The 27,500-nt window shown below is 42.2% G+C and overlaps 1 protein-coding gene across 2 annotated transcripts in view; it reads left to right on the top strand.

Moving 5' to 3' along the window:
- The window catches only part of sik2b (salt-inducible kinase 2b), a 27,453-nt gene extending 945 nt beyond the window's left edge, over nt 1-26,508 (top strand). The window contains exons 2-15 of one of the 2 annotated variants that reach the window (XM_072463212.1): nt 3,256-3,372; nt 5,892-5,955; nt 10,593-10,754; nt 13,659-13,783; nt 13,894-14,017; nt 16,778-17,004; nt 17,119-17,271; nt 17,622-17,780; nt 19,146-19,374; nt 19,939-20,214; nt 21,762-21,919; nt 22,508-22,621; nt 22,738-22,826; nt 23,423-26,508. In XM_072463212.1, coding sequence (XP_072319313.1) covers nt 3,256-3,372; nt 5,892-5,955; nt 10,593-10,754; nt 13,659-13,783; nt 13,894-14,017; nt 16,778-17,004; nt 17,119-17,271; nt 17,622-17,780; nt 19,146-19,374; nt 19,939-20,214; nt 21,762-21,919; nt 22,508-22,621; nt 22,738-22,826; nt 23,423-23,945 — 2,520 coding nt within the window. In that variant the 3' untranslated portion in view covers nt 23,946-26,508. The remainder of the gene's footprint in view (nt 1-3,255; nt 3,373-5,891; nt 5,956-10,592; nt 10,755-13,658; nt 13,784-13,893; nt 14,018-16,777; nt 17,005-17,118; nt 17,272-17,621; nt 17,781-19,145; nt 19,375-19,938; nt 20,215-21,761; nt 21,920-22,507; nt 22,622-22,737; nt 22,827-23,422) is intronic. The other variant, XM_072463222.1, reaches the window with a different exon arrangement.
- The last annotated feature ends 992 nt before the right edge of the window (nt 26,509-27,500 follow it).

Consider the following 27,500-nt stretch of genomic DNA (forward strand, 5'->3'; position numbering starts at 1 on the left):
GAACGTGAGCTCTCCTACTGTGCAGGGGAAACAAAGACTTATCTTGTCCACAATAGAAGATGGATGGGTTAATTAATAACAAAGGGAGGCATTGGTACAAGAATCTTATGTTCGTAATCTGGTCACAAGAGCCTGTCTGCTCAGATAATCTGCAACTGCAATACAGGACCAGCTACGTAAATGCTGTCTTTCCATGGGTCTGCACTCATTTCACAGCTCCACCTCAGCCTCTGTGCTATTTATGTGAAGGGAAAGTGTGTTGCCAAATTGTAGACTGGTTATGTCTTTAGAGGTCAATGTCTACTAAACTGTATTGGCTGTGTGACGTCCTGGTTCTGGTCAGGGTTGAGCTGTGGTGTTGTATAATGCACCTGCTTAAGCTGCTGTTTTGTGAAATCATTCATGTTTAATGACACACAACCTGGATTTCTCCAGTGCCAGGAACCATCCGCCTCAATGACACTTCAGACGTCAGTCTCTGCTCCTGTGACACTGTGGCCCTCCATGAGGTGCTCTCCAAGACTACGGACTTTTTATCAGTTCATTTAATACCCATAAGCGATTGTCCTTGCTCGACCTTGCGCTATCGTGACTATTCTTCATTTATTCTGTATTCTATTTGTCCCTTTGCCCCTGGTCAGCCTTGAAAAGAGCTCTTGATCTCAACGGGTTCTTATCTGGTTAAATATAGCTTAGTAAATAATTAACTCAATTACAAAAATACAACAAAATACACTACTTCAATATTCAATGCCCACCTTTTATTGTTTGGCATTTTGCAGTTTTAACAACCACAAGACAATTTAGAATTTTGTCGTCTCCAAACGCTCTAGACCTCTAAACACATTTTCCAATAAGAGCAACCTTGTTTTTGTCTCGCGTTATAAAAGACACAACTGCACTGACTGTATACCGTCATATCATGGTATTTTTGGTCAGTTATTGTGGAAATATCATACTGGCCCATCCCTGATCAGTTAGTTTTACAGTAAATCAGTGACACAAAATGTATACATGGAAATATTTGAAATGACAGAAAAAATAACCCCCACAGAACATTCCATATGGATATTTGTTTATTTGAAAAATACCGTCTATTTAAAAAGTTTAGAGTGCTAAGGAATCAGAGGCACAGGAATCTTACTAAAAGTATACTAACTAATCAATTTGATAAAATACCTGTATTTTCTGGACTATAAGTCTAAGTTGCACCAGCCAAAAAATGCATAATAGAGAAGAAAAAAACATGTATAAGTTGCACTGGAGTATGAAATGTGGTTGCAAGTGTGAAAATAACAAATAATATCACATATAAGTCGCTCGGGAGTGTAAGTATAAGTATATAAGTATAAATATAAGTATAAGTTGCACCCCGGCCAAAACTATGAAAAAACTTATAGTCCGGAAAAAACGGTATTTAATCATGAATCTGAGCTTCAAAAGATTACTTATGGAATACCACAGGGATTAATGTTGGGACCAAAATATATATTATATATAAATGACCAAAGTAAGTAAACTTCTTGCCAATATTTTTTGTTCAGGAAATTATAAAGCAACTCCTCCACACAGTGGACTCCGACTGAAAGGAATTTAAAACATGGTTGGACATACTGTAAAAAAAGCTCTCATTAAATATCAGTCAAACCAAATTCATTATAGTTAGAAACAGTTAAAATCTCCATGGACAATGTTCAATTGGAGCAGGTGTTGGATGATACATTTTTGGGAGTAACAATTGATCATAAATCAAATAAGTCAAATCAATCAACGTATAAGTCATTGAATATTGAAATGAAGTCCCAAGTCTATGTATGTTTTATAGTTCTCTAGTGCCTCCATACATGACAAAAACGTGCTGTTCACCTCATAAACAGAGCTCAGTACAATCAATATACCCATGCGCCGTTTACTAATGCAAAGTTCTAAAATTGAATGATTTGGTAGATTTAATGAACACAGTAAAACACATGATGGTCAGACTGTCCCCTCGAGGAAACGCCTCTTGTGATTTTGGGCCTTACAAAAATAAATTTAATTATTAAAATATATTCCGTTTTGAACTTAAGAGGATCATTTATGTTTGCAAAATATATGTGGATATATAGATTTTTAGTTTTTCCTGGTTTGTAAATGGATGAATGCTGTTTTAGTTCTGGTTTGTAGATGGAAATGTTATATTTAATTTGCATAATGTTAAAAATCCAAGTAGCATCATGTGAATCTTATTTTATTGACCGAAATAAACTAAATAAATAAAATAAAAATGACGCACAAATGATGATCTCCTTGGCTGTGCCGTGGTGAGATTGTGTAGAGAGACTTGGGCTCTGGTGTAATTAGGGATGCCACGATATACCATTTTGGTTGGTCGTTATGATTATTGTGAGAAAAAACATCACAATTTAATTTAGAGTATCCACAATTATTGAGAAAGACAAAATAAAGTTTTTTACCATAAGTGTATTTTTTGGACTAGAGGTTGAACTAAAAATACTTGTAATTATATATGTATATTTAATTGCGTTATTATAATATTATTACAATTTCTTGATTTTTATTATTATATTGTGACCTGTTCAATCACAATTATTGATTTACTGAATAATGTTAACATCCCTAAACATCCCTAGTTGTAATTGATCCTCCCGGGCTCACTTACACGCTGTTGTTTGTGAGAAAAGCCTGTACACTTTGTTCTGGACTGGACATTGTTAATCCAAGTCCAAAGTGCCCCGTGCACTTGAACACTTGAATATCATACTCTTTGTTGGCTGGTGGTGTGATCTGTGCTGAAGTTTAACACAGTCTATTATATATTATACCTTAACCCTCAGGAATGACGCATGAGATTGTGTAATGTAATGCACTGATAAGAATGTATTGGTCTTGTGGAGAACAATCTTGTGATGTTTCCTCTTTAAGTTTGGCAACAATTATAGGTTGCATAAGATTTGAGTGCAAAAAATATCATTATAATTGGGCACGCAACCAATGCATTATTTTAGTAATAATATAGTTAAGTTGTGATGTAAAATTATCACTAAAAAGAATAATACTTTATTTGTTATAAAAAAGAATCTGAGGAATATTAAACACAATTTTCAGCCGATTCCTCCAACTCTGCAGTATCTTTTTGTTGAAAAATGTGAGAAAGAGATGATAATGCGAGGGCCACTTACGCCGTCATCTGAAGTAGCTTTTAAACGCTCCCAGATGAGGATGAATGACAGTTGCTGCTCTTTCACTTCATAGGTGGCCATTAAGATCATTGACAAGACACAGTTGGACGCCGTGAACCTGGAGAAGATCTACAGAGAGGTGCAGATCATGAAGATGCTGGACCACCCGCACATCATTAAGCTGTACCAGGTAAAGCGTCTGATCAGTGTGTTTGACGTAGCACTGGGACCTGAGCTGAGCCGTGCTGTGACGTCTGAGAACAGAGTGCACCTCCTGTGTTAATGTGCTTCCACAGCGTTCAGGCTGCTGAAGCGTAAGCACAGAACCGGGCCATTTTCTATTGCTTTAGCAAACAGCTGCTGCCCCTCAGACGGGGGGCTTTAGGATATCGGCGCAGGGTTAATAACTAATCTGCACCAGCAAACGTGGCGCAGTTTCATTTATTTGACTTAAGAGACGATGTAACCGCTAAACCTCGCCTAACCTCACCACTTTTGTTGTTGAGCATTTGTTTTCGACGTCGCCACTCTCAAACGGGCGTTCATTACATAGGTCTTTGAGCCTGTTGAGTTTTTGTGAAGAAAATAATTGAGTGCTCAACATCATTACACAACAGTGTGGCTACAGTCCAGTATCCATCCGGGTGTTATTTTAGTCTCTATCATTATTTCCAATGAACCGTCCATCCAGTCGGGGCAGCTCAATTAGTGACTTTCCTTTCAGTCTCATGAACTGGAGCTGTCCCTGTGGCCCAAAGGGGAAGCAGGGCTTTGCTGAGGGCCACGTCGGTCCTAACTCTGTTCTTCACCTTTGTTTGGTCGAGTGCTGTGGCCTCTACACTCTGTCCTCAGTCTTACAGAGCCTTTCATTTCCTTTTGTGTTCAGCTCCTCTTCAACCACGTACTTCTTGCTCTGCCGCTGTTTCAACTTGGCTGAAAATCAATAGAATGTAGACTCAAAAACTGTCCTGATTGAGTGACGATCACGAAACACTGTGGCAGTCGCTATTCTACATACAGAAAGTTGTTAGGGATTAGCTCTTCCATGGCCTGAAAATTAATCTGTTTCACAAAGTGTTTAAGTTTAATAATGCTGAGGGTTTAAGTAAACTCAGGGTTTAGTCTAACTCTGAGCCTGGGCTGTTCAAACATGTGACCAGATACAGTGCATTCCAAACACATATTCACTCTAATACAGTGTGTGTATATATATATATATATATATATATATATATATATATATATATATATATATATATATATATATATATATATATATATATATATATATATATATATATATATATATATATATATATATATATATATATATATATATATATATATATATATATATATATATATATATATATATATATATATATATATACACATACATGTCCAAAGACATGTATGTGTATATATATATATATATATATATACACATACATGTCCAAAGACATGTATGTGTATATATATATATATATATATATATACACATACATGTCCAAAGACATGTATGTGTATATATATATATATATATATATATACACATACATGTCCAAAGACATGTATGTGTATATATATATATATATACACATACATGTCCAAAGACATGTATGTGTATATATATATATATATATATATATATATATATATATACACATACACATACATGTCCAAAGACATGTATGTGTATATATATATATATATACACATACATGTCCAAAGACATGTATGTGTCAGGCAAAATTGGTGACTCTAAATTGGCCCTAGTGAATGAATGTGAGAGTGAACTGTCTGTAATGTCTATGTCTCTGTGTTGGCCCTGCGACAAGTTGGCCACTGTCCAGGGTGTACCCCGCCTAAGGTCCGAAGTCACTGGGATAGGCTCCAGTCACCCGCGACCCCGAAAGGGAACAAGCGGTAGAAAATGGATGGATGGATATATATATATATATATATAATATAATATAATATAATATAATATAATATAATATAATATAATATAATATAATATAATATAATATAATATAATATAATATAATAACCTTTTCATCACAGTTTAATGCTTATACAATGAAACTGTTTAATGGGCTATTTTATATGCATCTTATTAATACAGTATTTTAAACACAAATTTTCTCAACATTACTTTTTATAATGAGCTTGGATCTAATGCATTAATTACTTTTTTTTTTTTTTTTTTTTCATAATATTTGTTTATTTAACTTTTTCAAAAATGATTTCTCATCCAGCTTTTTTGTTCTGTAAATATCAGATCCTGTAGTAGATTCCTATACATCCAGAAGCAGCCAGGCAAACTGGCTTCCCTTTCCTAAGTCTGTGAATGGGTCACGATAACAGATGGAAACTTGATCATGAACAATGAGCGTGGGATTGGTAGTGTGAATGTCTGGCTCTTTGTGTCTGATTCATCCTCTGCTCTCCATCTGATGCTCTCCTCTGCATTTGATTTTGTTTGTCTCCTAAACGACCCTGCTTCTAAATTTATCCTCCTCCATAACACAGCATTACGCTGAGTCCAAAAATGCTTCAAGGGCCGTTCAAACATACCCTCTAACACCTCCATTCTCCCACATGCAGCCAGATTTAGACCCATTCATTCATTTAGTGTTCAGCTCAGACACGACTGGGAAAACAGTTACATATGAAGGTAATTTACTGTCCAATTCTTTTGTCTCACAGGTGATGGAGACCAAAAACATGCTCTACTTGGTGACAGAGTATGCCAAGAATGGGGAAATCTTTGGTAAGTCATTCCTTATAAAAACATGTTTTTCGTAAGAAGGAAAGTGTCAAAGTCCTGGGTCACATGATATGGCTCATTTGATAACGTTAGAGTTTAATTGCACAACCAAATGTCACATCAAGGGTAAGATCTATTTTAACTTGGGAAAAGAATATATATTTAAGCATGACACTTTTTAACTCGAAACTTAAGAAACCAGCAACCAAACCAAGACCTGCATCATTGCTTAGTCGCAGTTTACTGAGACTATTGATAGGGCAAGTACATTAGAACGCTGCAAGAATAGTACACAGAGATAAGACTTTATCTGGCTCCGTCATTGCCCCACATGTGCACTATCACTATCACTATGTGTAAAAGTCACACACACTTAGGACACTGTACATACACACCACAGTCGCACCAAACATAGACTTTCAAATGTCTGAATCTAATGTATCATTTGCTGCCAAATCACTTTTATTATTAGATGTGGAACACTAACCTAAATATAATAAGTGTTTGCTTTTATGGCCCAGACATCGTAGATTACTGTAGGTGCTATTGTTTAAGTAAACATTATAGTTGAGTGCAGTAGTTTGTACAGGCTGTGTTAAATAAGTGTGTTTGGAAGGCCAGTGTTTCACTTGTGATGTTGACTCAGCAGCAGCTCCTGCTCCTGTGACCTAGAGAGCTACACAATGAATGAGGGAATTTACAGATGCTAAATTAGTGCAGGGAACCTTGCATTGAGCTAGCTCACTGGCTAATGCCTGTTTCTTTTGGGGGAGACTTTGTGAGCGCATTATAAAACCATTGTCCTGATTTAGACCCCAATGCCCTGGTTGCGCAATGTTTCATTGTTATGTAAGAAATGTTAATGTCATCATCAGCTGCAGCTAAAGCTGCCACAGTCTCTCCCAGAGCACACGGCCTCTGTCCAGAGCAAAACAAGTCTGCTTCAGGATTCAGTTGGACACTTGTCACAAGTCTTTCCTTATTGCTTATGTTTAAGTTGGACATGAATGCACATGCAGCTTTCAAACCAGTTCCTGTCACGCTCCATTGGCCTCCTGAGCCATGCCTCTGCTGTTTTTCCTGACATGTTGAATTTCCCAGGTTTACTCTTGGCAATAGCAAGTGAGCTGAAGCTGTAGATGCCACTGCCACACGGACTCATTGAGACTGCATGTTTAGTGCATAAAATGGTTTTGCAGGATTAACTGTTTGTGCCTGAGCTGGAGACAAAGTGTAGAGCTGCATTTGTCGCTGTAAGCAGAAAGTGGAGGGTTTATTCCCCAAAAGAGTGGGTGGGCACAGCGATGGGCACAGAAGGGCACTTCTGCCAGCTCACTGATCTTCCTTGTCTGTCTGTCAGCGTCAGTCTGCTGCTTCAGCCTGAACACAGGCTGGATCAAATCTGGAAATTGGGTCAACCACAAATAAAGCAGAGTTGCATTGAGCAGATGCTGCAAGAAAGAGAAGGCAGAGGAAAACGTCAGGGACATCTTTTTGAATTTGTAGGGAGGTAGTGGGAAAATGTAGGCCATGAATATTGAAGGCTGCTTGCGTAAAGTGACTGTGAAAAATGGAAAAAGGAAAAATGTATACAACGAGGTCTCTGGTATATCTCTGACATGCAGTCATTTTTATTGTCCGATCAGCAACAATTGATTTTGATAATTCAATTTTTTCTTAAATCCATACACAGTGCTATCGTGGCACATGGTCTCATTTTGTGTGCATAATTTTATGTTGTGTTATGTTCTTTGTGTTGTAAAGTGCGAAGTTCAATTCACACTTTACTTTGCCATAGACTTTTGAAATGATGACATCAATAATGTTGTGACGGGGAAGAGCCTTTTGTGGGGCAGCAGGTCAGTTTAACATTTACTGTGACGGCTGTAGTGTGTAAATCATTCTCTCTCTGGTGTTGTGCAGTCACACACACACAGACGCACACACACACACACACAGGCTCACAGGCTCACAGGCTCACAGGCTCACAGTGCTGTCTGATGTGTGGCCAGCCCTGTCCCATGATCCTTTGTGTGTCCCATGGACTCTCTTCCAAACCTGAGCAGCTGTTTAGAGACTTGCTCTGGCCTGGACTCAGCACCAGTGAACACAATGTTGAATGCCCTCATCATTCAGTTCTGTTCGCCTTCCCAGAATGCAGCAGAGGCCTTGGCCATGCCAGCGCCGTATTAGTGGATTACTCATCCTTCTATGAGGGCTTGAGAGCACATGTGCACTTTAGTCTTTTCTGGATTTGTGCATGTGCAGGTTGCAGTTCTGGTTTGCTGGTTCCTGGAGAACATCTAGTCCTGTTCTATAGAACTGACTGAGGTTTGGCTTGAGTCCAGAATCTGTATATTTGATATCATAAAGCTCCATAATCTCCAGCTAATGTTACCACCTAAAAGGCCTTGTTTGTAAGGCCTTTGCAGTGGTCTGTACTCGGAGCTCCTCGATACATTCCCTTTCCCGGTGTGTTTTTGATTAGCAGCAATGCATGAAAACTGTCAGATCATTCATCACTCTTTATCTTTCCTTTATGGAATTTAGCATCTACTGTCTAATCAAGTGGCATCTTTCTGCAAGATGTAGATGTCAACATATGAAATATTACTGTTACTATGATTATTGTGAGAAGAAACATTCACATTTTACAATTATTATTCTTGACAAAGAACAAACCAAACAATTGTGATGTCCTTAATTTACTTTCCTACACAGTGTGTGTAATATTAGAACGCTTTTTAATGAAATTAAACAAGTTTTGTGACAAGTCTGTATAATCCGTCCTTTGTCCAAGAGTGTTCCATTGTAAAAAAGGATTCAGTTGTGATCTAGACATTCTACTGATACATCTTAAATATTAATATTTTGTTGAGCTGTCCCAGTGGCCAGTTGCTATAAAAAGAGAAGCGATGTGAAAACCTGCCAAATCACTTCTGTGAAGCTCCACATTTATTTTACAGGCCATGTGACTAATTAAAAATGTGTCCTACTTTTTTTCTCCACATCATTGTGGTTAAAAAGAGTAGAGTAGGTCCAGGATGGTCATGGTTTGGGTCATTTCTGTCATGTCTGTGTGTGTCGCTGTATGTAATTGTTTATACAATAAGTGACACAACATTCTAGACACGTAGTTTAACACAGGTGAGAATTCTATGGTAGAATTGTTTGTTTTACTTTTAGATTGCTGTATCTCTGAACTTTGTGTAAGATTTGTTTTCATGTGTATCATGTCTTCTTTGTCAATATAAATGAACAACGTGAAATAATGTTTCAGGAAGTGTTGCTATTATTCAACACCAAAGATGTGATTTTTATTTGTTAAAATAACTAGAGACCGGTTTGTGGAACCAATCCCTAACTAATAATAAAATATTTTTTTTATTTTTATTTTAAAAACAGTGGATCTCCCTTTTAGAGTTATTTACAGTTCTGTCCTCCATCTGAAATCATTAGGTCATTCAATTCCAGACAGTGATGCCAATCAGGTGGTAACAGAAACACGTTTCCTTGACTCTGATAAACATGTGTCCACGATGCTACACACACTTGTTGCCACAGCAAAGCAGACCTCGCAGAAAGCGAGTTTGGCTGCTATTGTTTGTTGGGTGTGTTGTGTATCATTGCTGGACGTCTGTAACTATGCCAGGCTGACAGGAAGCCAACACAGTGACTAGGCTGTAATGTTTGCCACAGAGTGAGAAAAATAGTTAGTGAGTTATCTGGATGGAGAGGTGCAAAGAGGAACCCTGCTGGCAGCAGCAGACACAGCAGCACATGAAAGTTTGCTGTGAAACCACATATCCTGCAAAGCAGTCTATCAGGTCACACAGATCAGATCAGAGCTGGTCAAAGGAGGCATGACTCATTTGAATGTTTGGGAACTATTTGTTTTTTGTCTGAATGAAATGTGTTTATTCAGTGTGTATGTTTTGTTTGGTTAGCATGACTTTTTGAAGGGAAGTTTGTACCTCGTGCAGTGCGTGCTGGTTGAGTCTATCCCTGCCCCCACAGCCTGTTCCAACTTGCCCCATGTGCAGCAAAGGGACACTTCTAAGAAATACCCCTCCTCCTCCTCCTCCTGGCATGACAACACAGTACATTCTGCAGTGTCAACCCGAGCTCCCAACACTCACATTTACACACAACTTCAAAAGTGTGATTACGTAATGCATTGTGCACGAAGTCTTCAAAAAGGGAGCGCAACTATAAACTACTGGACACGGGCCTGCACTTCATCAAAGCAAGAATGCCGTACAAGCACCTCTCATAAGGATATCCTAAAATCTGCACTAGTGTTGCACTAAATGAGAAAAACATGTGTTATGGGATAATTATTGAGAATACACTTACTGATTTGTGATCTTCCTATGCAGTATACAGTATGCAATATGCCTATACAATCAAGCAAACATCTAGTTTAAGTTAATGACCAAAATTGTGTGCAGATCAAAAATCATACCAGGACAACTTAAAGACTGTTAAATTCATTGTATTTATTAAATTTGAAAACCACATGTTATTGCAATTGCATTCCTAGCACAGCAGTGAAAAGACGGCACGTGTATGTGTTAAGTATGTCAAAGGTTTCTGTGGAATACACGGTAAATCCTTGTTTTGTGTCCGTCTTGTTGCAGACTACTTGGCAAAGCACGGGCGTCTCAATGAATCCGACGCCAGGAGGAAGTTCTGGCAGATCCTTTCGGCCGTGGAGTATTGCCACAATCGTAACATCGTTCACCGCGACCTGAAAGCTGAGAACCTGCTGCTCGACGGACACATGAACATCAAAATAGCAGGTCTGATACGTGTCATTTCTGCTTTTCTGCGCGTGAACTCTGATCCCTTTTCTTTCGCGACACGAGCGCGAGGGCAGTTCAGAAATGCCAACGCCATCTGTGGCTCATTTTCACGTGGTTGAGAATCGGTCCAAGGTTTCCTGCGAGCGCCGAAGTCCTAACATATTCTTCATTCACGTTTTGAAGGTGCAAATCGACGAGAAATACTGGAATCTTATGACTTTGGAGTACAACACTTACACCATTACGTAGTAGATATCCGAGACCAATCTAAGGTTCTGCAGTAGAAACTTGAAGGGCAGAAAAACAAGGCTGATATCATTTTGGAGCTGCAGTGGAAGATTGCAGTGCGCTGCAGGGGTATTGTGTGTGTGTGTGAGTGGAGCATAGCAACGTGCTCAAAGTAAAAAAGCGTGTTTCTGAAATGCATGCGCTTGCGGTGACTTCCCCATAGTGGCCATTTTAAAAGGGGCACGCGATATATAAAAACCAACACGACTGCATCCTTTTCTACGGCGTAATGAGCTACGAATACTTTGATTCTTTAGACGATAACGACAAACTAAGGTACACGACAAAGCTATCACTTCTTGGTCAGTCAACAGAGCAATGTCCTAACAGATTAAGCAGGTTTTTGGCATTTTGCTCTCATATTTCCTGGATTTCGTATGCAGTAGACGTGCTGTTGTGCCCCTTTCAAAAATGGCGGACTCGGTTGGCACTGCACAAGTTCCCGGATGTGCGAACACATGTATAGTGTCCAAAGTGCTTGAACAATTTACAGATGTACAACCAAATCCACGGGTAACGCTTTCCTCTTCCTTGGATAAGCAGGAGATGTTTCAGTCATGTTTACAAACACGTCTGACTCAGAACATTAGATTAAGAGGTAGAAAAGCAATGAACAGAACATTACCTGAAACAACATTCTGGATTAAGAACATGGTGCTGAAATGCCCGTCTCATTTCTGGTTATTTTTAGCCGCGTTTATGCTCTCGTGATACTTATGATACCTGTATTTGTGTGGGTTTTTTAAAGGCCAGGTCTGGTCAGTGAATAGGAGCAGTCAAAGAAAGGTCATGTGCATGTGGCGGCTGCAGCGGCGGCAGGGATCGTTCTTCATTTTTCCACTTCATGCTCGCTCTTTACGCTCGACACTCTGCAAAGAACTGCAGGAGCCACAATTTAGGCTTCTAAAATGTTTCCCAACGCTTACTCATGTTGTACTTCAGAGTTTTAAAGGGCTAGATCATATGGACTTAATTATGTGTACGTGTTTAAGTCAGGAGATACTGTCTGTCGTGTCGCCTCCTTCACCTGTTTGATTAAACCAACTCTCCTAAAGGCGGATGTACTGAGCCGTGTGGCGTATCCCAGTGTGGTTTCTTTAGGTTCGTATTATGCTAATGCGGTGCGCCTCCTTCGCGTCGCACTTTAAGAGCTGTTAGGAGCCTGCAGCGCGGCGGAGCGTTTGACGTCAGCCTCTGCTCAGTATTCAGCTCCGTGAAATGGGTCACACAGCTTCAGTCGCTAAAAGCAGCCCGTTCCTCTCCTCTTTGCTCCTTTCCTCTTTGCTCCTTTCTGCTCCTCTCCTCTCCTCTTTGCTCCTCTCCTCTTTGCTCCTCTCCTCTTTGCTCCTTTCTGCTCCTCTCCTCTTTGCTCCTTTCTGCTCCTCTCCTCTCCTCTTTGCTCCTCTCCTCTTTGCTCCTTTCCTCTTTGCTCCTCTCTTCTTTGCTCCATTCCTCTCCTCTCCTCTTTGCTTCTTTCTGCTCCTCTCCTCTTTGCTCCTCTCCTCTTTGCTCCTTTCTGCTCCTCTCCTCTTATCTCCTCTCCTCTTTTCTCCTCTCCTCTTTTCTCCTTTCTGCTCCTCTCCTCTTTTCTCCTCTCCTTTCCACTTCTCTCCTCTTTGCTCCTCTCTTCTCCTCTCCTCTTTTCTCCTTTCTGCTCCTCTCCTCTTTTCTCCTTTCTGCTCCTCTCCTCTTTTCTCCTCTCCTTTCCACTTCTCTCCTCTTTGCTCCTCTCTTCTCCTCTCCACTTTTCTCCTCTTCTCTCCTCTCCACTCCTCTCCGCTCGCTCTGTCTCACATCTCACCTCAGCTTTAGTCGACATACTTGTGATGAGCCTCACAGTTGCAGCACTGCCACAGCCCAAACTTTAACTTTTTGTTCATTTTTCAAAAGAGCATTATTTTCTTTCTTTATAATACTATTAATGTTTATTTATTTTGTTTGCAGTTTTACATCAGGCACACATTTTAGTTGCATCTATTTTTGCGTGTCCTTGATGATGTCATTTTTCTGTTTTTCCACAGTTGTTTTGTGAAATTTTCTCTGTTTATATAACTGTATCAAATGATTAAAAAGGGTTAAGCTGGGACGGTTGTATAGTCCTGAAATGCCTAGAACCACAGATAATGTAGTGGCCGGGGATGAAATTTTAAACGATTTCGTCATTTAACGCTTAAAAAAATCAGCTTGACAGATATTTACAAGGCGACTGGTGATTACAGCTGCACAGTTTCCATTTCGTAACGACCTCCAAGAGAAGAGTCAGTGCTGCAGTGTCTTTTGTTCATCAGATCTTTGGTTTTAGCCGTGCGCACATCTGATCAGCATTCCATGTAAATTCGGGTGGCATGTTCTATATACAACAGCCTTTATGTACAAATATGTAAGCCTCACATTATATAAGCCGCTATGGACCTAATGGAAAACATTCCCGATCACACGGCACATGTTGGGAGGATCCGATTCATCATCATCATCATCATTGTGCATGTTATTGTTGAGCTCATTTTGGTTTGTGTTACATCAGAACAAAATGTCTCTGAATGCTTCAAATATCTCATTCTAAAGGATAAAAAGCCCTCGTGATAATTGATCTTTTTTTTTTTACTCGTTTAGATTTCGGGTTTGGGAACTTTTTCCAGCCGGGCGAGCCTCTGACCACATGGTGCGGCAGTCCTCCCTATGCTGCTCCAGAGGTGTTTGAGGGCCAGCAGTATGAGGGCCCACAGCTGGACATCTGGGTAAGAGTTCCGATCCAATTAAAGGATTAAGTATAATTTGCATGTACTTGAATTTTAACGAATAGTCGACAAAACGAAAACCAAAAAAACACTCTTTTACTGTGTTTCAGAGCATGGGGGTAGTGCTGTATGTCCTGGTGTGTGGTGCTTTGCCTTTTGATGGACCAACGCTGCCCGTGCTTCGACAGCGAGTTCTTGAAGGAAGGTTTCGCATCCCGTACTTTATGACAGAAGGTAAAAAACGTGGCGTGGAGAGCTAGCCCCTCCTATTGTCTGCCTGCTGCGAGTCGTTCAGTTTCTCTCTCACCCCCTCTCGTTATGGGACAGGCCACGTCGTTTCTAATCATTGTCAATGATGTGCTTGGGTCATTTTATTCAAGAAGTCTACACATAATCCTCTGAGTAAAAGCACATGGCCAAGAGCTGAATTCAAACTTTGAAGGTGTTGTCCATCCATCCATCCATCCATCCATTTTCTACCACTTGTTCCCTTTTGGGGTCGCGGGTGACTGGTGCCTATCCCAGTGACTTCGGGCCTTAGGCGGGGTACACACTGGACAGTGGCCAACTTGTCGCAGGGCTGACTAGGGAAATGTTGTGTTGTGTCAAATGGCAATTATTAAAAATCCGTATTGTTTATGTTCAGAAAATGAAAATTGAAAGCCATTGTATTTTTCTTGTTTTTAAAGGGACAAAATAAAATTGAACCAAAAATTGAGATCGATCAAGACACTGATGACACATTTTGAGATATTCATTTATTTAATTTATTTTTACATCTCGGCCAGCAACACAATCTTATTATAACCGACAGCTTCATGTAAAATATACAGTTATAATGATCACATGGTCCCTCGTGTATAGAGCATAACACAATGTGTCCTACGTTTCCTCACCTGCTTCTATGAGCTTCTATGGGTCCACCAGAGCTTCTATGGGTCCACCAGAGCTTCTAAGGGTCCACCAGAGCTTCTAAGGGTCCACCAGAGCTTCTATGGGTCCACCAGAGCTTCTATGGGTCCACCAGAGCTTCTATGGGTCCACCAGAGCTTCTAAGGGTCCACCAGAGCTTCTATGGGTCCACCAGAGCTTCTAAGGGTCCACCAGAGCTTCTAAGGGTCCACCAGAGCTTCTATGGGTCCACCAGAGCTTCTATGGGTCCACCAGAGCTTCTATGGGTCCACCAGAGCTTCTAAGGGTCCACCAGAGCTTCTATGGGTCCACCAGAGCTTCTAAGGGTCCACCAGAGCTTCTATGGGTCCACCAGAGCTTCTAAGGGTCCACCAGAGCTTCTAAGGGTCCACCAGAGCTTCTAAGGGTCCACCAGAGCTTCTATGGGTCCACCAGAGCTTCTATGGGTCCACCAGAGCTTCTATGGGTCCACCAGAGCTTCTATGGGTCCACCAGAGCTTCTAAGGGTCCACCAGAGCTTCTATGGGTCCACCAGAGCTTCTATGGGTCCACCAGAGCTTATATGGGTCCACCAGAGCTTCTAGAGCTTCTATGGGTCCACCAGAGCGTCTGATTTGAAGTTTGCTCTATTACCAAGTGATTGCTATCAACTGACTAATGTGTTGGCAGCTTTACTCGCCTGGGCAGATGTAATCCAGAGATGCATGTGCCATGTATGAGTCATGCTGACTGTTCGGCTCTGCCGCTCTTCTTCCTGCTATGCACCTCCTCTGCCTCTCGTCCTCCTCTGCACCTACTCTGCCTCTCCTGCTCCGCACCTCCTCTGCACCTCCTCTGCCTCTCCTGCTCTGTTACGCCTCTCGTCCTCCTGCACTCTGCCTCCTCTACCTCTCGTCCCTCTGCTCTGTATCTCCTCTGCAGATTTCTGCTCCTTCTCCACATGGGGGAAATTGTGCGTTTTTGTCCTAAACCTTGAAACAATTAAGATGCCGGGGAATGTAGGAGTATAATGTCAGCTCCTGTTGACTGACATTCAGGCTCACCTCCCCACCCCAAGTCCAGCCCCTGTTCCCTGAACAAGGAGAACAGAGTGTGCTGTTTCCTCTATCCAGTCCATCTTCTCCCTGTTCTACCTCTAAGCAGCTCAGTCTTCTCTTTGTAAGGGCCTTTGAAGTAGCTGTAAACCAGTCGGTCACTTGCAGCTCATCACATGTGGTGAAGTAATTGTATACATAATCTATTTCAGCAAAGCACATATCATTAAATCAAGCATAATATTTTACAACAAGGTTGACTTTATGGCTACAATAGCCATAGTCCCATCGTCTTGTCCATGGTGTACTCAGTGCACCTTTGCGGCCTTCAAGTGTTAATTTTAAATGTTTGTGTGGTTGAGTCAGTGTGGCAAAATGTACTGGCTTAAACGGTGGATCAATCAATCAGCCACTTAGTCAAGCACTTTGCCTCTCGCACAGTCAAACCCCCCCAATGGTTTCAGGTTTAAAAAATATACTAGTTATAGAGTGACAGGTGAGTGATTAATTACACATTTTAAATTACATTAGCTAAAACTATTTGTTACCATTTTGATTTTCGAACCCAAAGCAAAACTTAATAAATTGCTTAGAGAAAGTAAATGTATTTATTATATACACATAATCCGCTCATCTGGCTTTAAAATGGTGGCAGAATGTGCTGCAGAGGGCAGGAATGCGGTACAGGCCGCAGGGGTGCGAACAGCCAAAGCAGCACAGCCAAGGGAAGTCTAATCCTGTTAAGAACCCTGCTGTGTCTGACGTCAAAGTCATCGTGCCTCTAACTGGAGGTGAGAGTACTCATTAGGAGAGGCCAAATATGCTGAAGAGTGCAGCTGAGAAAGTATTCCACACATTCAAGCTTTGCCATGTTAGTTCCACTCCAGTTCACAAAGTTTGCTTTGAACTTTATATTTGACTGCTTCCACTTAAACAATAGACGTTTAGCAAAACGTCTTCCTTATCATAACTTTTAAGAGCTTAACCCCCCTGTTTTTATAGTGTCCATAACTCACTCCATGGCTCCTCTCTTTGTACTTTTCCTCAGACTGTGAGCACTTGATACGCAGGATGCTGGTGCTGGACCCGTCAAAGCGATTGTCTGTGGCTCAGATAAAGGAGCATAAGTGGATGGCCCTGGACGGCCCAGTGCCCAGGTCTGTCCTGTATCAGCAGCCGGTGCCCGCCGAGGGAGAGGCCAGGCTGGGTGACTACAGCGAGCAGGTGCTGCGGCTCATGCACAGCCTTGGGATTGATCAGCACAAGACCATAGAGGTAAAAGACTAGTGTTTCATCCTTTTTGGAAAGTTTTGATGAAATTGAAAATTGCCTGTATGTACATTGCTTTTCATCTCATTCAAATAAACTGTTTTGTCGCTCTGTCCACAGTCTTTGCAGAACAAAAGCTATAACCACTTCGCTGCTATCTACTATCTGCTGGTGGAGCGACTCAAGGCCCATCGCTGCAGCTTCCCGGTTGAACAGAGGCTGGACGCCCGACAGCGGCGACCCAGCACCATTGCAGAGCAGACCGTTGTCAAGGTAACCGTGCACGTCTGTGGGGCTAGGTAAAATGTATGTACAAGCATTAGCATCTACACCTTTTTGATCAAAGCGGGGTTGTTCACACCTGCACCTGATGAAGGAACACATTGATGTATTTATCCTGCCCGGTCTCGTCTTGATCTTCAGAGAATCGTCAAGGGTTTTCATTGTTATTTTGACTTGTATCACTCTCTTCTTTCCAAAGTCTTTCCCCCCTTCATTTCACGCAGCCTTTTCTCCCTTTATTCATAAATGTAAATTGGTTTCATTTGAGAAGTTCAGCTCTTGCATTAGATGTTTTTGATGCCATGTCAAAGGGGCACACCTTGTTGTTCCTGTCTTCACAGTCGACCAACGCCTCGGCCCAAGTGGGTTTGCTGCCTCAGGGCGTGCGGCTGCTGCGCTCCCCTGCTGTACCCCAGACCTCCTCTGATGCCTTTGCCTTCCCCCAGACTCCAAGCCCCTTGGAGCACAGTTTCATGGTCGAGGATGTCAATACCCCCAAAGTACGTTCAACAGCACCACATCTTCTGCTTTGTCCTAGCAGTACACGATACAAGGGTGGGCGTTATTAGACAAATCTGTATCTATCAACCGTCAGTGTCGTTTTGTATTCTCTGTAGAATAATAATAATAAGATTTTTTTACAATCTATCAAAAATATCTTAAACATGCCTATAACTACCTTGGTTGAGGGCTGTAAAATGTCACTTGAAAGATTAGACTTTACAATGTTCTTTATTGTAGACAATACACGACATATTCTAATTTTGCATATCTTCAACAACTTTTCCGATATTATCTTGTAGTCTGTATATCACCAACGCCTTATAATCCCTTGCACAATTGCTCACATGATGCCGCTGATTGCACTTGATAAGTCCGCCCTCCGAACGGTGTAAGTGAAACAATGCCTCCTTGTCTTTTGTTGAGGTTTGGGGGGCTCTGGCCGGCCTCGCAGCGCCGTTGACTTGCCCCCTTATGCAAGCGCTCAGTTCACACTCCAATCAGAGCGGGCAGCTGCTGGTCCTCCGCCGCTCCTAGACAGCGACGCACCCCACATTTAGAGCACGCCAACACGAGCATCTCACCGTTTGTGTTCGTGCATCTCAGCCAGCCACCGTTTCCCTTTTAGGACGCCACGGTTGCCCCGACTGTTATAGAACACAGAAAAACACATTCAAACTCCTCACACAGATTCAACTTTGAACGTTACAATGCTGCTTGTTTTTGCCCCTCTCGCGGCCCCACTGAAGGATCCTAAGTGTACGTTTTGTTCTCTTCTCGTGAGTGAGGGGGTTTCGCCAGCAGACAGAGTGTGTTATCTGTGCGAGTGGGGCCCGGTTATGTAAGCAGTCCTGTGATGATGATGTGACTTAATGCGAGTCTGAGCGAACACACATGGACAGGAAGCCGCCACTGCCAAGAACCTTTTTTCCTTTTCTTATTTTACCTTTTGAATCCCTCTTTTTACCCCCCCCCCCCCCCCCCCCGACCCTTTTTACTATTACCGGTACCCAATGTTGCTTGAGTTCCTCGTCTACCGGGTGAGTGCATGTTGAGTAACAGCATTCCGATCCCAGCACAGAAAGCAGATGGGGATTTGGGCAAAGTGTCTCATTCTCAACCAACAACAGCTTTTCCTGTTACTGCGACAACTCCTGCCGGCGATCTTTGTCTTATGTTTTTGTAACCCTCCTTGAATTTATTTCTGTAATTGTCAGTCAAACGGAACATTGAAAGCCGACTTCCTGTCTCGGCATTCCTTCGTCCTCGCATACCCACATGTGCACGCACGCGTTCAGTCTGGGGGAAACCGGGATTAACTGTACGACTTCTGAACAATTTGACTTCTTCTTCTTCTCATCAAGGTGAATGGCTGCATGCTGGACCCGCTGCCCCCCGCCACTGTCCTGCGCAAGTCTTCCACCTCATCTCCTAGCAACATGATGGAGACGTCAATCGATGAAGGCATTGAGACGGAGGAGCCCGACGCTGAAGACGACCCGTGCCACCTGCTCTCGGCCTATCAGACGGCTCGGTTTGGCCAACGGAGACACACCCTCTCGGAAGTCTCCAACCAGCCGGGGCCAAACCAAGGTGTGTGTGCTTACCTGATTTGCCATTTTGTAGTCTTTACATGAAGGTAATGCATGCCTTCGCGGTGACGTCATACAGACGGGACTTCCCCATAGCGGCCATTTTAAAAGGGGCAAGTGATATATAAAAACCAACATGACTGCATCCTTTTCTACGGCGTAATGAGCTACGAATACATTGATTCTTTAGAGGATAACGGCAAACTAAGGCACACGACAAAGCTATCACTTCTTGGTCAGTCAACAGAGGAATGTCCTAACAGATTAAGCAGGTTTTTGGCATTTTGCTCTCATATTTCCTGGATTTCGTATGCAGTAGACGTGCTGTTGTGCCCCTTTCAAAATGGCGGACTCGGTTGCCACTGCACAAGTTCCCGGATGTGCGAACGCATGTATACTTTGATGAACATATTTATTCAAAAGACTTCACTGCCTTTTGGAGCTTTTAACCATGTTCCTCCTCGTCATCTTGCGGTACTGATCTTTTTGACTTGCCGGACGCATGTTTTAGGTGTTTTGCGTATCCATTAACATAAATGATTGAAGCGTGTTGAACACCCCACAGGGAAAATGTTCGCTCTCGGTCACAACCCCTCAATGGGCAGTGTGGACTCTGACATGGGCTACGACATGGGCTCGGTGCAGAGTGACTTTGGTCTTTTGGAGGAGCCTTCACCGGTGGCTGAAATCGTCCCGGGCTCCGGACACACGCAGTTCCTCAGCGCTCGGGCCGCCAACCCGGCCATGGCCGCTCTGACGTCGCACCACAGGGAGGCGCACAACCGCTCGCCCATCAGTTTCAGAGAAGGCCGACGCGCCTCCGACACGTCCCTCACTCAAGGTTAGTGGCATCCTCTGTTCCAACTGCGGCCGCCATGACAAACGCTGAGGAAAAAATCCAATATCCTCTTCAAGAAACCCAACTCTGTTTAAAGTTGACCTCATTGTACAGAAATAGCCCTGCTTCTATGCTGATTGACAGAGTGGAAGAGCAGTTATGCAACCTGAGGGGCACGCTGGAGCTATCTATCTAAATACAGTTGGGTTGTTTATTTAGTTTTGGTGTTTTTAACCTCAATTTGATTCCCCCAACTATGTAATCAATATAACTATCGACCTTGAGACCCTGCACTGAAGGTTGATTACAATGAAACTCGTTATAACACGCTCTGATATAAAATGGACACAAATATTTGGAGAAGAAACACAATTACTGGCATCATGGCTACAAACTGTGATATCCTTCATTCACTTTCATTCCCATTGGGTAATAGACTCCTCTACTATGTGGCCAGCTTGATCAAATCAAACCTTCTCAATGATAAAGTCAAGTTAAAGTGATATAAAGAGACAAGCATTTTTGGAATATAGATTTTATTTGATTATTTGTGTCTAAACCTTGTATTATTTTTTCGTTTCTACAAAGACATTATGACTTACATTATGAATAATCAAAATAGATAAACTGATTGCTCTTCACATCCCCAGCGTCATGTAAAGGAGAGCTAAAACAAAGGTGCTATAGGTGATGTAAATGGTCAGTCACCCCTCACTCAGCTGCGTCTTCTCTTTGGCACATGTTTTTCTCCTCACACCTCGCTCCCTCTGACGAATGTCTGAGATGATTCATGCTCTGAATCAGAGACATAGCTGAAGACCTCAGCCCACACCTCTCTCTGTTCCCCTCTTTCACCGACGCTGCACATCCAGTTTGTACTTTTATTCTGGCACCGCCCTTTTCCCTGATTTGTTTACGGTTCTCGTGAAGATGATATCCAAAGAAATAATCTGATAGTCTTTGAGTCTCAACAGACTATGCCATAATTATAGCCCGAATAATGCCATGAAGATGTTGCCTCGGAGCTCTGCACTACCTCTGCCTAGGTGTTATTTGTGTGCTGTATTATTTGTTTCCTTGAGTAATCCTCTTTAGTGAGCGAGTGCAGTATGGTGCATTGGTTTGCGTCAGGCTGCTTATTTTGGGTTTTAAATAACTCCGCCATCGCAGTGAGTCAGGTCCTATCGTTCATAGCACAGGTCCACACCACTGGATGGGGCTTGTCGCAGTGACTTGTTTTACACTCTGACACACACTGATAGTGTCATTGTGAACGCTCACAAACACAATCAGACCCTACGTAAATGCAGTGTGGGAAGCTGATAAGCACGGCAAGTCTCAAACTTTCAGCTCTACATGTCTGGAAAAACAACATCATTTATATTATGATATACCACATGATGAAGGGATTTTTGCTTTTTAACTTGTGTTACGCATATGACTCCTGTTATCATCTTTGCAGAATAACCACTTGGAAATTCCAAGAAATTGTGACACAAGAGAGAAACCATTACCAACCTTATCAAATATAAATATGAAAATGTTTTCAGGATTAGTTGCTTTCCGACAACATCTCCAGAATATTGCGAGGACCAAAGGCATACTGGAGCTGAACAAGGTCCAGATGCTTGTGGAGCAGATGGGCTCTGGAGAAGGGGTCACTATGGGGCCCTTGGGACCACAGCACCACTTGCACAATCTCCTGGAGGTCAGTAGTGGTTATGACATACACACCCACATATACTGCCTGATCTCAGACACAGCCCTCTACTACACTGACCCCCCGTTATGCCCAGCAAACAGGCACCCAGGCTGTTGTGTAACCCCAAGAGACGGGTGCCAAGTGTGGCTTGTTTACAGTCTCCCTTTCCCCAATGTCTGGAGCCTGGCGCTCGGGCCTAACTGAATGCACTCATTGTTAATGTCAGCCCCACTAGCCCATAGTACAGACTGGTACTGAAAGCACACAATAACTGATCACGGACACTCCTGACACGGCAGCCATTTCAGAGTTTACTGTGACGAGCTCAGAATCAATAATAGTGAGTCCAAAACATCAACCTTTGTCCATCTGCCATCTGCAATAAAAGCTTTGTTATGATGTCCGGGCCGCCCATCCTATTAATTTGCTCTCATTTCATTGAACAAAATTGTAACCCATGTGATACACGGTATCTCTGGCACAAGCATTCAGACCAAAGGGGCCTATGGGTAATGCATTTGCAGATTTGATCAGCCCCTGAAGCTCCAGACATGTTTGTGGACCACTCTCTAACGCCTCCTGTGCTTGATAAAGGGCGAGGCGTCCAAACAGTACCAGGAGCTTGCTATGTACCAAAGTGGGCCCAAGCCACCTCTCCTGTCCCGCAGACAGAGCTTGGAGACACAGTACTTCACACATAGGCTTCAGGTACTGACTGGAAACACATTATACACCCGACTGAATATTTCAGTCATAATTAATTATTGCTTAACTTTTTATTTGAAAAATTCAGTCATCAGTCCAAATTTTCTTTTGTCCTGAAGGCAAGTGTCATGGCTAACAGCCCTGCTAGCTGCCAGCTTTTCTGTAAGGAGACTCCTCGAAGTTTAGAGCAACAGCTGCAGGAGCACAGGTACTGTACAGACTCATCTTTAACTTTATTCTAGACTCCTTAGTCCTGAACACTGTATGGCAAAACAAACACAATAAATGGCTTTAAAAACGACTGGAGAAAAGGCCATATTCAGTTTGTTATGTCTAATGTAATACCGCAATTTAAGTTTGTGGTCCTAAATAATCACAAATGTTTAACTCGACTTGAAATTAGACTTATAGAGCCCATAGGCTTCACAAACAATACTCATCTATCATTTACTAATCCTAACTTGACTTTTCATCTGAAGCAGTTCAGGAAGCATAATGCATGGAGAGATTTGATTTGTTCTAAGAGCGGGCAAACTTTTTGTACAGAAAAGTTATCATGCAAGTTTTGCTTTTTCTGTATTCTCATTCTCATGCCCATAAAAGGTTGGCCCATGCTCCTGCTCATGGTTGAATGCTAAATACAATTTAGTAAATTAGCATTAGTAAATGCAATACACAAAATTACATTTTGAATAAAAGAGTGCATACATGTGCATCAATGAACTGCTTGAGGCGAAGTGGAACTTAATGGTATTGGCCTGAAATAATGTGATGTTGTAAGTGGCTCTGGACGTGTGCCCGCAGACTGAACCAGAAGCGGATGTACCTGCAGCAGTCCCAGGGCATGGGCCTGCAGACATACTTCAATCAGATGCAGATAGCTGAGGGATCCTTCTCTCCTGGAGGTCCTGCCGAGCAGAGTGTCGCTCATCAGCAGCCAGGACCTGCCCAGGCCTCCTCTCCCTTCAGCCTGAACCCTCACAGCCTGAGCCCGCTGCTGGAGCCCAGCGACGGGCTTCTGTACGAGCCCTACATGAGCCCCCATCACTACGATCACTACGCCCCTCACATCGCCCCCTCGCTACAAATGAACCCCCTACAGTCAGATGCCAGTGCTCTGTGCTACAACTACGCCCCAGGCTGTGAGCAGCCCCTCTGCCCCATGTCTGCTGAGGCCCTGACGGAGCAGTACGACTTCCCCCTGGAGCCCTGCCCCATGCCCCCCTCTGCTCCCGAGGGTGATCCAACATCTGAGCTGCAGGCCTCCATCCTGGACACTGAGATGATGGAGACTGTGGACTCTCACGGCTTTGTACTCGTCAACTGAAGCTACAGCGAGGCTCTCAATTAAATCAGTGTTAAGCATCTCTGACAGCGTTGTAGAGATGTAAGTGGAGGTCACAGGCAGCAGGGAACTAGAAGTGTTAATTTTTGTATGAATAGTACAATCTCTGTTTCTTAGTTGTCAGGATCTTTGTACCAAAATCCTCCCATTGCCTACCTCCCCTTCTCGCTGTCGTCCTGCTCTCTGCACTTGGAGGCAGGAGCAGATGTTCCACTCAGTGCTGTTCCTGAGAGGACTGCTCTAAGCAGCACCATGTGAAGGAATCCACGTTTGAAGCGTAACGCCAGAATGGTCCAGAAGTGGACTCATTTAAGACTAGCAACCAAAAGCACAAAGCCTAGTAGTTCTTTTCATATTTGAAATGAGACACAGCAACACAACACGGGCCTGAGTCTACAGGGATGCAGAAGGGTGCTTTGTAACCTCATATAAAATGGTTGCACCCTCATTTGAGACAGGTTAAATAATGACACTTAATGGAAGAGTCTGATCTGGACATGCCCCTGAAACAACAGACTGGTTATTGAAATCTTATTTGTGCAGTTGCTTTTCAAATATAACATTTTAGGAAGGAGCCCTCATTTGTCTTGCTGTTGTCAGGCACACCACACATTCTAATCGAATAGACTTTTATTGAATGTAAACTTATATCCACAATGTGCACTTGAGCCTAAACTACATTCTCACTCTTGAAGTACCAATCATGTATACATTATTTCTTCATTTTGAAACCTGTAACTACTGAAGCTAATGGAGCTTACACTACTGATCTACTTCTCAAACTTCCAGCAGAGGCGGCACACCCAGTGTCGTCACACAGTGCTACTAGCAGATGCTTCTCAAAGAGCTTGCACATTCATTTTACAGTTGAACTGTGGATGCTGCATTAGCAGATAAATGAGGGCTGATGTGCTTAAGAATGAAGTATAAAGTTGTGGTGTTCAACTCAAATATAACCATATGTGGCAATACTGAAGCAATATATTGTAATCCTTGATGTGTTGGGATTATGAGTGAAGCCTCACCTGTTCAGCAGTGACATCACTGGAGCAGATGAAGTAACTGCAGATTACGGCTCTGGCCGGAGCGTGTGGAATATTTGTGTGTGTGAAAGTGATTATTTTGCACAATGCTGATTTCACCTCTTCAAATCTGTTTTATCTGTTTGTCATGGATCCTCCATGAATGAAACGTATTGCACCAGTGCAGTTGTATCTTAGATTCTGCTCGTTCTGGAGGACGTCCTCTGTGTTCCAGTCATGTCTCTGCTGAGATTCAATGAAGTTTTGAATCATGTTTTGAATCTCAGAATGAGCCCCTAAGGATTCCTAGCATTAGTTTGTTTTAAAGAATCTTTGTCCTTTGATGCTGTGGATGCTCAGGCACCTGCTGAACAGAGGTCATGTGACATCTGTGACAGCAAACTCACAACATGACCGTGCCCGTTCTCCCAGCTCAAAATCCCATCGGTCTATCTGAAACCATCTTCTAGTTAGTTATTTTTATAGTCTTCACTTTGTGTCATGGCTGGAATTTATGGACCAACTGTGGTTGCCGTCCTATGCAGGGCACGAAGGAGAAATCCAGCATCTGAAGCCTCAAAACGCTACTATTTAGAGAGTCACAAATGTTCAAGCATTTAAGTCACATTTTATCTGATGGAGCAGCTTTAGAGTGGTAAAACAAATAATGACCATAATGAATGTTAAAACACTAGTAGCACTATTTACATTAAAGCCCCGCCCCTTACTATGAAGTGTTCTTCATATTAATGATTATACAAACCTAAACCTCTCCACTAAGGATAAAAGACTGGATTTCACCTTTAGGTCCATGTATATAGTTGTCTGTTGTATTTTTGATCTAGGGGTTGATCTGTGGAAGTCAAATACTGGAGCACTTTGAGAACAAGGGGAAGGAGAGCTGAGAGCGCTTGTATCTCTGTCACAAGTGAAATCCATAGGAAACACCTTTCTCCTTCCTCTTCCTCATGAATAATGTACACAATACACACACAGTAATGTTTTACGTGATTAATTATTTACTCCATGTGAGCGACACTTAGTACAAATTAGGAGCGCAGTGGCTCTTCAACACGCGCTCACCATTCACTTTGTGTTGATTAATGTTCCGTGTGCCTTTTACTTATTTCCAATCAAAATGCGAGCATTTTCATGTTTTTTTTTTTTTTTACCCCTTTGAGGATTTTTTTTCTACCCGAGTAGAACCAGGTTTTTTACTAAGGTACAGATAACCAAAGTCCCTCAGATGTTTCCTTGTACGACCACCGTGTGGAGTCTTCTCTACCGTACCGTTTCTTGTTGGTCAATCATTGTCCACCATATTAAAGTATTATAGCAATATCTCTAGTGAATACTTAAAACATGGCAATTCTAGTGGTTGTGTTTCCAGGTATCATAATTTCACCTGCTGATAAACAAAACATCAGTTTATTAATAGAAATTCAGTTTTATATTTACCTTCATTGGTGTTGACCGCACATAAGCTAACTTGCTGTTGAGATTAAAAGGTTTATTAAAATATTCATGGCGTGTTGTGTTTTTCATGACCACTTGGTAAAGCGTGCTGAACTTCAGGAGCTGTTCTGAGATCAGATTTCTGCAATCCAAATCCAACATGTGCCAGCAAATGTCATGAGTGAGGTTCAAATATTGCACACACGTGAATTGACACCTTAAAACCCACAAGAGAGTGTAGAGATGTCACCTTTACCTCTGTTTAAATTATGATAGTGCAAGTTTCTGTTTCTGTTTATTTTAACAAGCTTTTTCATCGTTTTCTCATTAGGCTTTATAGAAAAAGTTGATCTAATCGAGGAAATCTTCAAAGAAATGTCCACGTTCTCATATCACCTTCCTCTCTTTTGTAGCCATCCAGACTTGGCCCACCACCCATTTAAAATATACTATCACTAAAAGTGCTATTAACAAACTTCACCAGACAAGGTAAAAACCTGAGTCATTTGCACAGGATCAGATTAAATGTGTCAGAGATTATGTGTGGGAAGCCACAAAAAGACCTAGAACTTTACGAAATGCAGTACATTCAAGTACCTTAGACACAACACGACTCCACTGTTGATGAAAACGTATATTCTGGTCTGTTTAAAGTGTGCTGGACGACATTTGAACTCCTGCCACGCCACACGTTTTAGTTTAGAGTGGAAGACTGGAATATAACAAACCACAATTTAATTCAAAACCATGCAAGTGATTTTCAGTAAACATGTTTTTTTTTTATTAATTGACAATTGATTACTAAATAAATGTTGATGGCACCGTTTAAAAATAGTTTATCCTCATTTTCAGCCGCTGTATGTGCCAAACATATCCCTCCATTAAAAAGCACCCATCAGTGTGGTTTTTTTGTCACTTAAAATGCTGACGCGCTCGGTACAGCATGTCCACCTAGCCCAGTTCTCTCTATGTAATCCAATTGTCCCGTAGGCAGTAAGTAGCCGCTACACCTGTCTGATCGCACCCCGGGGCTGTGCTGTGTGGGAGTTAATGGCCTGGA

This window comes from Eucyclogobius newberryi, unplaced genomic scaffold (assembly GCF_026437365.1).
Source record: "Eucyclogobius newberryi isolate DKJ021-1_F unplaced genomic scaffold, fEucNew1.0.hap1 SCAF_10, whole genome shotgun sequence".
Classification (NCBI taxonomy): Eukaryota; Metazoa; Chordata; class Actinopteri; order Gobiiformes; family Gobiidae; genus Eucyclogobius; species Eucyclogobius newberryi.